This window comes from Hemitrygon akajei, chromosome 23 (assembly GCF_048418815.1).
Source record: "Hemitrygon akajei chromosome 23, sHemAka1.3, whole genome shotgun sequence".
NCBI lineage: Eukaryota > Metazoa > Chordata > Chondrichthyes > Myliobatiformes > Dasyatidae > Hemitrygon > Hemitrygon akajei.
Genome location: NC_133146.1, coordinates 3,455,774 through 3,470,100, shown reverse-complemented (window position 1 = coordinate 3,470,100; position 14,327 = coordinate 3,455,774). Strand labels below are relative to the sequence as shown.

The 14,327-nt window shown below is 40.2% G+C and overlaps 1 protein-coding gene across 3 annotated transcripts in view; it reads left to right on the top strand.

Annotated features, from left to right (window-relative positions):
• add3a (adducin 3 (gamma) a) overlaps positions 1 to 14,327 on the top strand; it is a 217,506-nt gene that overhangs the window by 161,056 nt on the left and 42,123 nt on the right. For all 3 annotated transcript variants that reach the window (XM_073026856.1, XM_073026857.1, XM_073026855.1), the window contains exon 8: positions 2,487 to 2,585. In XM_073026856.1, coding sequence (XP_072882957.1) covers positions 2,487 to 2,585 — 99 coding nt within the window. The remainder of the gene's footprint in view (positions 1 to 2,486; positions 2,586 to 14,327) is intronic.

Genomic DNA, 14,327 nt, shown 5'->3' with positions numbered 1-14,327 from the left:
GCAACTCTTTAGGTCTACCTACACTGAGCTCCAAGAAAAATGACTCAATATCACTTTCTCCCAAGGACAATTAGGATGACCAATAAATACTGGCCTTGCCAGTCTCATCCAGATCCTGGAAAATAAATAGATATTTGTGTACAACTTCAGAAGGTGCATGGTGTATTAACGATAATGGGGAATGGAAGTTCATGAGATTGGATAGATAAATTGAAAATAGAAAATGCTGTAAATTTAAATCAAATTCTGTATAGAAAGAAATTGAGGCAGTGTCAAAAGTGATTGACCTTTATGTTAGATAGAAGGCGGGTGAGGTGGTGGATGTTGTGTAAGGAGAACAATACCAATGCCTGTAATAGAGTCGAGGTAAGAGACTGAATGACAAGTGGGTGGTGCTGGTTTAGTAAGATGGTGAAGGCTTGTTAAAGGCAGATGATTTGTCTGAAGAGATCTAAACAGTCAGCACCAAACAAAAAGAGAAAGGAGGAGAGAAAAGGTGTTTTCTGAAAGTACTCCTGAAATTGAGAAATAAAATACTACAGATGCAAATAAAATAAGGATGCTGCAAATATTTGAGGTCAGACAGCATTTGTTGAAAGAGAAGCAGTTAAAACTTCTTGTTGGTGACCTTTCATCAGACCTGACTAGTTCTGTTATCAACTGGAAAAACTAGTTACTGTATCTGAAATAATTCAATGTTAAGACCTGAAAACTGCAACGTGCCAAATAAAAAGACACTGTTTCTTAAACTTGTAATATTGTAGTGAAGTTCAGTATGAGGTCAAAGAGCAAAAGGTCAGTCTCAGATGGAGAATTAAACTGGCAGAGACAACTGGAAGCTAAGGTCACCCATCAGAATGAATGAAGATACGTTACTGAGCAGTCCTTTAAATCTGTATTTCTCTTTTTTTGTAATTTTTTTTATTGAAGTTCACCATCAAACAAACATTTCCATAAGATGTATTTCAGACATTGTACATATATATCATATATGTCACAAATCTCCACATAGTATTTACCTGAGGTATTGTATTTATTTTCTCTGATGTAGAAACCACATGATGATTGCTAAATGCAGTTTCTACATCTCTAAAAGCAGGTCAGGCAGTATTTTCAGCGAGTCTTCAACCAGAAACATCAACTGTTTCTCTTTCCACAGATGCTGTCTGACCTGGTAGCTATTTCCTGTACTTTTTTAAAATTTCAAGTTTTCAGGTTAAAGGGCAAGTGATCATCTCTTGTTCGTGCATGGGTGGAGGAGTGGGTGTTGATGAGGGAGGAATGCATCAGAGTTTCACAAAAGCAAACATTCCTACAGAATGTTGAAAGGAGTGGGAAGGATGGAGCTAATGTTTGCCTGGTGACAGTATTATAAGCTGAGAATAAGGGGACGAAAGAAGTGGGAGAAGGAGTGTAGAAATTAGAACACTTGCAATTGATAACCGTTCTAGCTAAGGTAGAAAAGAAACTTGATTGAGAAAAATGGGACATCTTAAAAGGTCTGGTATGGAAGATGCTTTTATTAGAGATGGAGTTTGAGAAACTGGGAAAATGAATGGACTACATGCAGAAAACAATGGGAGGTGATGTATTAAAGATGGTTGTTGGTGTTGGATAACTTATCCATGAGAAGTTGACAAGGGGAAGAGATGTAACTGTGGGACCAGTTGGAATTTCAGAGTAGAGTGAAGGTTGGCAGTGAAGGTCACAGAACTTAAAATTTCTGTGTGGAAGCAGCAGCATTGATGCCCTGGATAAAGAGGGAAGGGAGAGGATCTAAGTAAAACAGGAAAATAGGATTGTTCCACATCTTGCCCAGAGACAGTCTTCACTTGAAAATGTGGGGCCCCATAGTCATATCTTTGATTTGATTTAAGTTAAAGGAAAAACACGAGAAAATATGCAGATGTTGAGCTCCTCCAGCATTTTGCGTGTGTTGCTTAAGTTACAGGATTTGTTTAATGAGAAAGAAAATGATGGAGGTTGGTTGATTGGACTCTTCCAAAGAAGAGATGAGGGTCTTGAGCAGAACATGATTTTGCATGATTTAGATGTGAAATGTACTACCTGATGTATCAAATTCTAGAGACTTTCAAAATAGACATGTACTTTACCATGATTGTCTGAAGGGACTTTGAGACTAAATTGAACAGGACTTTGAAAGAGCCAGCACAAGGACAACAGGTCAAGTCCTGACCCAAACATTGTTGAATTCCTCGGTGAGAGTATTCTGAACTTGATTTTCTCCCTCTACTCCCCAATTCCTGCAATGTATGTATAAATATTTAAGAACAGTCATTATTTTGATGAATCGGATGGTGAAGATTGGCATCCTCCCAATAAGAAATCCATAACTTCAGAAAGTAATAAATGAAAAGGATAAAAAATACAATGAAAACGGGGTTATTTTATTTTGATTACCAAGTTAAACTGCAGCTAAATGTTTCTTTGGTTGTTGCCATTTTTAATCACTGTTTTACTTTCAGATATTGGTTCTTAGAAATCATGGTGTGATCGCACTTGGTGAGACCATAGAGGAAGCTTTTCACTACATCTACATTGTCCAAATAGCCTGTGAGATCCAGGTAATCTGAAATATATACCTACATGTTTATGTGGATGACGAGACATTAATACAATTACTCTTCTATTCATTTCTGTGATTTACAATGATTATGTCCTGCAAGTGGTAATCAGATCTGGTTGGAAGGGTTAAAGTGGAAGGAGCAGTGAAAAAAGTAAGCTTTGTGAGGGGTAGGAGGATCAGAGTGACAGTGAGAAGTTGGGTGTGGGATATTCAAAGGGGCTTAGGCAGATCAAGAGGATTGAAGGATTTGGGTATGGAGCCAGTCGGCTCAATCAGAATGGCATCTGAAGTTGGGAAGGTAATACAAGAGGCCTTGACGGTGATGGAAGATCGGAGTGGGCTAAGGATGAATAGAAAGGCTTCAACAATAGGGATGAATAGAGTATGTGTCAGATGGATTGGTAGTTTGGCTAACTTGATAAGAGGCAGAAGCAAGGTGCATTATTTGTGTGTAAGGGGAAAGACTCAGTGAATTAAAAATAGGCAAGGGATTTCCTTCACAGCAATCCCAATACATTAATATGTTGTGAAGACCTCAGTAGCCACTGTTAGTAACATTTTAAACAATTTCAGCGAAGTTCTGCTATGAAATTACTTTCACACATGTAACTTGTGTAGAAATTATTTCGATTGCACAAGGGTAGTTTCCATCAGGTGAAATCTAGGCTAATTTATAGAATGATATAAAATGGCCCAGAAGTGATTGTTTCACCACAGTGGAAAATCAGTTTTCAGTGGCATATCATGAGGAAAAGCAACAATGAATTTCTTGGTCATGCGTCCAATGTGGGAGCACAATGTCGCAGCAGTTCCCTGGCAGTTAAAGTGGGAGAACCTGTTTCTTGTTGGACCTGGTAGAGGGAAACTACATTATGAGGAACTAAGCCAAATGTTAGATATTTTAATTGTTTCATATTTATAATATGTATTTATCACATTTTCAATCAGAATATTAATAGTTTGACATTGGTAAAGCTATTTCCAGGTTTTTGTTTTTTTCTGGGTGGGGCATGTTTTGGCACCCACTGATATTGCATTTACAAGGTGGTGGAATGAAGCTGGCTTCTATCCATAAGTTTCCACTGGGAGAAGTTACATGGGATGAGTGGCCAATATTTTTTGCAATTCAACACAATTGCGGGTGGCCACTCTATGATTTATTTCTTTAACCCAATTTCAGGAGTTCTTAGGCTACAGTGATATGTAACACTGTGTTGTGTTATATTGAACTAAAGCCACATGTTCTGTGTATGAAAGCTAGTCCACACTTATTTCAGCCAAGGCTGAGAGGGATCATGAACATGCCTAGTGGTTTGGTGGTAGAGCAAAAATAACCTAGGGGCTTTGATTGCCAGTTCCAGTGTGTTTAATTCCGTTCTATCTTTGGTGACTGGTTGAGCATAATGAACTTGATACTATGTTGCCTTGAGGTGTGTTTATTACATTTCGTTGCCAAGAACATTTGAGTTTATATCGCTGCCCGCCAGCATTTGTACCTCAATCCTGTCTTCTCAAGCTCATTCAATTCTGTAATCTCTAAACCCAACGCCTCCAGCACTTTTACAGCCAATTTCAGTAATATAAAACTCCACCTATTGCTATCAATGCCATATCTTCTGGTTAATTATTCTTCTATGTATTGATTGACCAGACTGGGAGAGGCCATCCTGTGTATTTGATATTTAAGTAGTATTTAAGTAATTTTGTAAGTATGTTAATTAAGCATTCTTGTTCATTTAAAATAATTCATTACAGGGCAGACTTTAAACTAGTAAGATGGGGGGGGGGGGGGGGAATCAATTTGAGGAAACTATGAGAGAGGAGGTTAGTTCACCAGTAGAGCAAGTAAGTAGACAGTGTGTGAGGGAGGAAAGGCAGGTGATGGAGAAGGGATGCGCTCAGCCCGAAGTTGTAGGGGAGAAGAAAGAAAAGGATAATAAATTTGAATGCATTGCTAGGGATGAAAAGAGAGGAGGAGGTGGAGAGTATCTTAAATGTATCTATTTTAATGCTAGGAGCATTGTAAGAAAGGTGGATGAGCTTAAAGTGTGGATTGATACCTGGAATTATGATGTTGTAGCTATTAGTGAAACATGGTTGCAGGAAGGGTGTGATTGGCAACTAAATATTCCTGGATTTAGTTGCTTCAGGTGTGATAGAGTAGGAGGGGCCAGAGGAGGAGGTGTTGCATTGCTTGTCCGAGAAAATCTTATGGCGGTGCTTTGGAAGGATAGATTACAGAGCTCCTCTAGGGAGGCTATTTGGGTGGAATTGAGGAATGGGAAAGGTGTAGTAACACTGATAGGAGTGTATTATAGGCCACCTAATGGGGAGCGTGAGTTGGAAGAGCAAATGTGTAAGGGGATAGCAGATATTTGTAGTAAACACAAGGTGGTGATTGTGGGAGATTTTAATTTTCCACACATAGATTGGGAAGCTCATTCTGTAAAAGGGCTGGATGGTTTAGAGTTTGTGAAATGTGTGCAGGATAGTTTTTTGCAACAATACATAGAAGTACCGACTAGAGATGGGCAGTGTTGGATCTCCTGTTAGGGAATGCGATAGGTCAGCTGACAGATGTATGTGTTGGGGAGCACTTCGGGTCCAGTGATCACAATAGCATTAGCTTCAATATAATTATGGAGAAGGACAGGACTGGACCTAGAGTTGAGATTTTTGATTGGAGAAAGGCTAACTTTGAGGAGATGCGCAGGGATTTAGAGAGAGTGGATTGGGTCAAGTTGTTTTATGGGAAAGACGTAATAGAGAAATGGAGGTCATTTAAGGGTGAAATTATGAGGGTACAGAATCTTTATGTTCCTGTTCGGTTGAAAGGAAAGGTTAAAAGTTTGAGAGAGCCATGGTTTTCAAGGGATATTAGAAACTTGGTTCGAAAAAAGAGGGATGTCTACAATGGATATAGGCAGCATGGAGTAAAGGAATTGCTTGAGGAATATAAAGAATGTAAAAGGAAACTTAAGAAAGAGATTAGAAAAGCTAAAAGAAGTTACGAGTTTGGTTTGGCAAAAAAGGTGGAAGTAAATCCAAAAGGCTTCTACAGTTATATTAAAAGCAAGAGGATAGTGAGGGATAAAATTGGTCCCTTAGAGAATCAGGGTGGTCAGCTATGTGTGGAGCCGAGGGAGATGGGAGAGATTTTGAACGATTTCTTCTCTTCGGTATTCACTAAGGATATTGAATGGTGTAAGGTGTGGGAAACAAGTAAGGAAGTTATGGAACCTATGACAATTAAAGAGGTGGAAGTACTGGCGCTTTTAAGAAATTTAAAAGTGGATAAATCTCCGGGTCCTGACAGGATATTCCCCAGGACCTTGAGGGAAGTTTGTGTAGAGATAGCAGGAGCTCTGACGGAGATCTTTCAGATGTCATTAGAAACGGGGATTGTGCCGGAGGATTGGCGTATTGCTCAAGTGGTTCCATTGTTTAAAAAGGGTTCTAGAAGTAAGCCTGGCAATTATAGACCTGTCAGTTTGACATCAGTGGTGGGTAAATTAATGGAACGTATTCTTAGAGATAGTATTTATAATTATCTGGATAGACAGGATCTGATTAGGAGTAGCCAGCATGGATTTGTGCGTGGAAGGTCATGTTTGACAAACCTTATTGAATTTTTTGAAGTAGTTACGAGGAATGTTGACGAGGGTAAGGCAGTGGATGTAGTCTATATGGACTTCAGCAAGGCCTTTGACAAAGTTCCACATGGAAGGTTAGTTAAGAAGGTTCAGTCGTTAGGTATTAATGCTGGAGTAATAAAATGGATTCAACAGTGGCTAGATGGGAGATGCCAGAGAGTAGTGGTGGATAATTGTTTATCGGGATGGAGGCCGGTGACTAGCGGGGTGCCTCAGGGATCTGTTTTGGGCCCAATGTTGTTTGTAATATACATAAATGATCTGGATGATGGGGTGGTAAATTGGATTAGTAAGTATGCTGATGATACTAAGGTAGGAGGTGTTGTGGATAATGAGGTGGGTTTTCAAAGCTTGCAGGGAGATTTATGCCGGTTAGAAGAATGGGCTGAACGTTGGCAGATGGAGTTTAATGCTGAGAAGTGTGAGGTTCTACATTTTGGCAGGAATAATCCAAATAGAACATACAGGGTAAATGGTAGGGCATTGAGGAATGCAGTGGAACAGAGAGATCTAGGAATAACAGTGCATAGTTCCCTGAAGGTGGAGTCTCATGTAGATAGGGTGGTGAAGAAGGCTTTTGGAACGCTGGCCTTTATAAATCAGAGCATTGAGTACAGAAGTTGGGATGTAATGTTAAAATTGTACAAGGCATTGGTAAGGCCAAATTTGGAATATTGTGTACAGTTCTGGTCACCGAATTATAGGAAAGATATCAATAAATTAGAGAGAGTGCAGAGACGATTTACTAGGATGTTACCTGGGTTTCAGCACTTAAGTTACAGAGAAAGGTTGAACAAGTTAGGTCTCTATTCATTGGAGCATAGAAGGTTGAGGGGGGATTTGATTGAGGTATTTAAAATGTTGAGAGGGATAGATAGAGTTGACGTGAATAGGCTGTTTCCATTGAGAGTAGGGGAGATTCAAATGAGAGGACATGATTTGAGAGTTAGGGGGCAAAAGTTTAAGGGAAACACGAGGGGGGTATTTCTTTACTCAGAGTGATAGCTGTGTGGAATGAGCTTCCTGTAGAAGTAGTAGAGGCCAGTTCAGTTGAGTCATTTAAGGTAAAATTGGATAGGTATATGGACAGGAAAGGAGTGGAGGGTTATGGGCTGAGTGCGGGTAGGTGGGACTAGGTGAGATTAAGAGTTCGGCACGGACTAGGAGGGCCGGAATGGCCTGTTTCCGTGCTGTGATTGTTATATGGTTATATGGATTATACATATGTGATTTGCATATGTCACCACATGATACATGTGCGTCTCACGTGAAGTAAACATGAAGCTAGATTCACATTCCTGCACTCCTTTGAATTAGTTTAATGTTTTGAAGTTAGAAAACATAACATTGGTGATGGGGTATTTTTAAAACAAACCCGAGATGGCTATCAGTCTGTTGAAGTGCAGCGAAATGTTCAACTTCAAAGAAACTTGCAGCCAGGAAAAGTGAGTTTAAAAACAGCCAGTACGTCCAGAGACGGGTCGAGTTTATTTTTTAAAATAAAAGCACAGCACATGTCGTTCGGAAGGGGAGGAAGGATCAAGATTGTTTTTTTATAAAGGAAAAGTCAGAAAACAGAAGAATTCAGAGGTTCATAAAGAGCGAGTACTGGATGATCATAAATAAAAACAGAAATGACTGCATCAAAAAGATGGACAAGTTTGATTACACAAAGGGTAACTGGATCATGTATATTAAGCTAATTCAACAATATTTGGAAACAAGTGAAATAGCCGATAAGAAAAGGGTATCTCTTTCTTTGAGTTCATTGGATTTAAAAGCATGTGATTTGCTTCAAAGTTTAGTTGCTTCAACCAAACCAGTAGAAATGAGATTTGCTGATGTTGTCAAATTTAAGCAGGAACACTTAGAACCAAAACCATTGATTACATAACACTTTAGGTTTCATAAGTGGAATCAAAAGGAAGTGAATTCTATTTCAGTGTATGTGGCTAAATTAAAGAGATTTTTTGAGCATTGTCAGTTCAGTAATGGGATCAATGATACTCTAAGAAAGCATTCACAAGAGCATTTAAAAGAGCAGTTGAAATTACTGTTTCAATGGAAACCGTAGACAAAGATACAATTGAGTTGCAATCAGGAATGAAAGTGAGCATGAACCAAATTGCAAAGTCTTAAACAAAACCCGGCCTTGTTACCATTGTGGCAGGGACACACATTCACCAAACAAATGCCAGGTTCAGTGTGAAACGTGCAGAAAAGCAACCAAGTAGGCCACATGGAAAGAGCATGGCAGGCAGACAAAAATAAATGGACTGCACAGGGAAGATAAAAATATAAAGTCAAAAACAGCACTAATCTTCATGCTGTTCATGAATAATCTGATGATGAGAATGGCACAGGATTGTAGCCTTGAGATTTACAGTGTGAAAACCAGCAACAGAAAAGCAATATCGTTTATACCAGAAGTGAAATTAATTAAAATGGAACTGGACACTAGTTCAGTAGTTTCAGTCATGCCACAAAATGAGTTTGAGGCATTTCAAAGATACTAAACTGAAACCTGCTGAGAGCTAAGAACTTGTACTGGAGAAAAGATAACTCCTGTGGGACTGACATTCATGGCAGCAAAATACAACAACGAACAAACCATATTGAGTTTGTATGCCTTTAAATACAGGAGGACCAACATTAGGAGGATGTGTGTGGCTGAGGCTACAACTTGACTGGAGATTCATCCACCATATCATGCCATGTTCCCTGTAATGAAGCCAACTGAAAGTGAATTAAGAAAGGTATTGAATGATGCCACAACTGTCTCTTTGTCGAACACCATGAACCATTGCCCAGCAGAGGACAAACAGGTTTTGGTGTCGACTTCTGTGCCTCTGGTTGGAAAGCATATTGAACCAAAGAAGGGCCATGCTGCCCAGAGGAGGTGTGGAAGTAACAAACGCAGTGGCCTGACTTTGGCAGTTCTTGTAGGTAATGTATCTGAGAAAGCTCCTCATATGTTAATCAGGTAGTTACTTGCAAAATGTGGGTTGCTTTTAAGCTGGAAGAGAGTTCAAGGAGCTTCAGGGAGGTTGCACACATTTGTTTTTTATGAGTATAAAAAAACCAGAATCTATTCTGCATACATTAAGGTTATTGCATAAACTTCAAGTGGGAGACAAAAAGCTGTTTGTAAAAGTAGATACAAAGACCAAAGCCCAGCTAGATGAATGGAAGGCCAAAAAGAAAGGAGTCATTGGAGATACAAAAACAGAGGGTTCATCAGATGATGTGGATAAGGAAACCATAGAACATTACAGCACAGAAACAGGCCTTTTGGCCCTTCTTGGCTGTGCTGAACCATTTTTCTGCCTAGACCCACTGACCTGCATCTGGCCAATATCCCTCCATACACCCCTAATACCTGTCCAAGTTTTTCTTAAATATTAAAAGTGAGCCCGCATTTACCACTTCATCTGGCAGCTCATTCCACACTCCCACCACTCTCTGTGTGAAGAAACCCCCCCCCCCCCATGTTCCCTTTAAACTTTCCCCCTTCACCTTAAGCTGTGTCCTCTGGGTTTTTTTTTTCTCCCCTAGCCTCAGTGGAAAAAGCCTGCTTGCATTCACTCTATCTATAATTTTATATATCATAATTTTATATACCTCTGTCAAATCTCCCCTTCATTTTTTTAGGCTCCTGGGAATAAATTCCTAACCTATTCAACCTTTCTCTGTAACTCAGTTTCTCAAGTCCCGGCAACATCCTTGTAAACCTTCTCTGCACTCTTTCAACTTTATTAATATCCTTCCTGTAATTTGGTGACCAAAACTGCACACAATAATCCAAATTCGGCTTCACCAATGCCTTATAGAACCTCACCATAACATTCCAACTCTTATACTCAATACTTTGATTTATAAAGGCCAATGTACCAAAAGCTCTCTTTACGACCCTATCTACCTCTGACGCCACTTTTAGGGAATTTTGTATCTGTACTCCCAGATCCCTCTGTTCTACTGCACTCCTCAGTATCCTACCATTTACCTTCTATGTTCTACCTTGGTTTGTCCTTCCAAAGTGCAATACCTCACACTTGTCTATATTAAACTCTATCTGCCATTTGTCAGCCCATTTTTCCAGCTGGTCCAAATCCCTCTGCAAGCCGAATACCTTCCTCACTGTCCACTACACCTCCAATCTTGGTATCATCAGCAAATTTGCTGATCCACTTTACCACATTATCATCCAGATCATTTATGTAAATGACAAATAACAATGGACCCAGCACTGATCCCTGTGGCACACCACTAGTCACAGTCCTCCACTCAAAGAAGCAATCCTCCTCTACCACTCTCTGGCTTCTCCAATTGAGTCAATGTCTAATCCAATTTACTTCCTCACCATGTATACCTAACGACTGAATCTTCCTAACTAACCTCCCATGTGAGACCTTGTTGAAGGCCTTACTGAAGTCCATGTTGACAACATCCACTGCCTTCCCTCCATCTACTTTCCTGCTAACCTCCTCAAAAAGCTCTAATAGATTTGTTAAACATGACCTATCACACACAAAGCCATGTTGACTCTCCCTAATAAGTCCCTGTCTATCCAAGTACTTGTAAATCCTATCTCTTAGTACTCCTTCCAATAATTTACTTACTACCGACATCAAACTTGCAGATCTATAATTTCCCAGATTACTTTTAGAGCCTTTTTTAAACAACGGAACAACATGAGCTATCCTCCAATCCTCCGGCACCTCACCCGCAGATACCGACATTTTAAATATATCTGCCAGGGCCCCTGCAATTTCAACACTAGTCTCCTTCAAGGTCCGAGGGAATACCCTGTCAGGTCTTGGAGATTTATCTACTCTGATTTGCCTCAAGACAGCAAGCACCTCCTCCTCTTCAATCTGTATAGGTTCCATGACCTCACTACTTGTTCGCCTTATTTCCATTGACTCCATGCCAGTTTCCTTAGTAAATACAGACACAGAAAACCCATTTAAGATCTCCCCCATTTATTTTGGTTCCATATGTAGCCAACCACTCTGATCTTCAAGAGGACCAATTTTATCCCTTACTATCCTTTTGCTCTTAATATACCTGTAGAAGCTCTTAGGATTATCTTTCACCTTGACTGCCAAAGCAACCTCATGTCTTCTTGTAGCCCTCCTGATTTCTTTAAGTATTTTTTTGCACTTTTCATACTCCTCAAGCACCTTATTTGCTCCTTGTTGCCTGTACATATCATACATCTCTGTCTTTATCAGAGTTCTAATATTCCTAGAGAACCAAGGTTCCTTATTCTTATTCACTTTGCCTTTAATCCTGACAGGAACATACTCCTTTGAAGGCCTCCCACTTAACCAATCACATCCTTGCCTGAGAACAACCTGTCCCAATCCACACTTTTTAGATCCTTTCTTATTTCTTCAAATTTGGCCTTTTTTATCTTTATCCATGATCAAGTTGAAACTAATGGAGTTATGATCACTGGAACCAAAGTGTTCCTCTACACACACTTCCGTCACCTGTCCTATCTCGTTTCCTACTAGAAGATCTAATATTGCATACTCTGGAGTTGATACCTCTATATATTGATTAAGAAAACTTCCCTGAACACATTTTACAAACTCTAACCCACCTAGACCATTAACAGTATGGGAGTCCCAAACAATATGTGGAAAATTAAAATCCCCTACTATTACAACTTTATGTTTCCTGCAGTTGTCTGCTATCTCTCTGCAGATTTGCTCCTCCAATTCTCACTGACTATTGGCTGGTCTATGATACACCCCCATTAATGTAGTCATACCTTTTCTGTTTCTCAGCTCCACCCATATAGCCTCGGTAGACAAGCCCTCTAATCTGTCCTGTCTGAGCACTGCTGTAACATTTTCCCTGACTAGCAATGCCACACGTCCACCCTTCATTCCTCTGCCTCTATCACGTCTGAAACATCAGAACCCTGGAACATTAAGCTGCCAGTCCTGCCCCTCCTGTATCCAAGTTTTACTAATGGTTACAATGTCATAATTCCATTTGTCAATCCACGCCCTCGGCTTGTCAGCCTTCCCCACAATGCTCCTCGCATTGAAATAGACACCTCAGAAGATTATTACCATCACACACAACCCTTCTATTTGTGACTTTGCATGAACTTTTAACATCATTTATTTTCACCCCCGCTCCATTATCTGCTCTGGCACTCTGGTTCCCATCCCCCTGCAAATCTAGTTTAAACCCTCCCCAACAGCACTAACAAACTTCCCTGCAAGGATATTAATCCCTTGCAGTTCAGGTGTAACCTATTTCTCTTGTACAGGTCCCACCTGCCCCAGAAGAGGTCCCAATGATTCTGAAATCTGAAACGCTGCCCCCTACACGAATTCCTCAGCCACATGCTCATCCTCCAGAGCATCCTATTCTTACCCTCACTGGCACGTGGCACAGGTAGCAATCCTGAGATTACCACCATTGAGGTCCTGCTTTTTAACTTCCTACCAAGCTCTCTGTACTCACTCTTCAGTGAGTATATTGCAGGTGGAATCCTTTATTGTTTTATATTTCAAGGGAATAGAATTATTTGTTTACATGCTGAAATGTTGAATTGCTTTTTCCAACTTTGATACTTGGAAAACAAATAGAGTAAAATCAAAGTCTTCATTCCTTTGTGGTGTGAGTGGTGCTGTAAACTGAATGTCCTGATAAGAAGTATGCATGTACATGTAAACCTTCATGTACTGAAACTGCATGTGCTCACCTCACCTCACCAGCACCTCACTACTATCAATGGTCAAAGGATTACCTTTCATAAGCAAGGATCTCCCCTGATGCCAGATTAAACTATCAGTTATGAAATGATACTTGAGAATGATTCATGTGTTTCAAAATTTGGAGTGTGTATTAAGGGTTTTATGCAAATCATTAATTATATTACAATAAAACTTTGGCCAGAAGAAATTGCCCTTCAAATTCATCTCACTCCTAGAAATTATTCATAAGTATCACAGCTATAACTGCTCTGCCTCTAGAAGAGCTGTTCGCTTTGTATACAGTTAATTTTGTACAAACATCACTTCCTGTTCATAAACTGCTTTTTTCATAATTTCCTGCATTGATTAATTTGAATTTTGACTTGGAACAAGCACTAGAAAGGTGTGGATCACCCTCCATTCCATTTTTTTGTCCTTGAAACAACATTATCTTTTCACAATGCTTTCTCATTAAAAACCCTGAAGCAAGCTTCTGGCTCAGGTGTTTTTTTTGAAGATGTTTAACTTCCTACCTAGCAATAGAGCGAAAAGATAATTCCTCTTCAGAAGGCATTGTCATGCATCTAAATGCTGTACGCCACAATGTCAGCTTCCGACCCAACAATGTTGATCACCAAGCCCTGCAAGTCAGGTCAGAATGTGGCACCTCAATTGCATCTTCACGATGTTCCAGCAAAACCACACTTAGCATAGCTGTAAAACACAAGCCTGTGCCAAAGCTGAAGCAGCAAGAATAAAAGCTGAAATACTAATTGAAAAATATTCAGATTCAACGCTGAAGAAAGATGAACCCTCACCTAAGGTACAAAGTAAAGAAGCGCCCGAAGTCAACCCATCTGCAAACACGCGCTCACCATTCAAGAGCAGACCAGGGCCGAGCAGTGCACCAAGTGCATTATTAGCTCACCTTTCAACTGCAGACTAACTGCTCAGCCCTGTCTTGCTGTCCCAGCTGTGAAGATAAATCACCTTTCGACAGTGGTTTGAATGAGATGCTGAGCCTGGACAGAGAAGCCCTGAGGCAGAGTCAATCCAAATGTGGACAAGACTCATGTGGAGAGTCCGATGAGAGTAGCAAGGGGAACTGGAGAAGCAGTAACAATATATTTCAGTGTACAGATGGAGTCTCAGTGCAGCAAACACCATTGGCCTCCAGGAAACTGAGCCAAGAACTATTGACACTTCAGAAGAAGTAGACCCAGATACAGCTGTAAATTCAGGGCAGCACCTTGCAGCATACCTGCAGCAGAGCACGGTGGGAACCAATTGAGCATCCTTCATCTGTAGCTATTTCCCATACATTCTAAAGATGTGCTCTGGGAACATCAGAAGTTAGCGGTAGCAGAG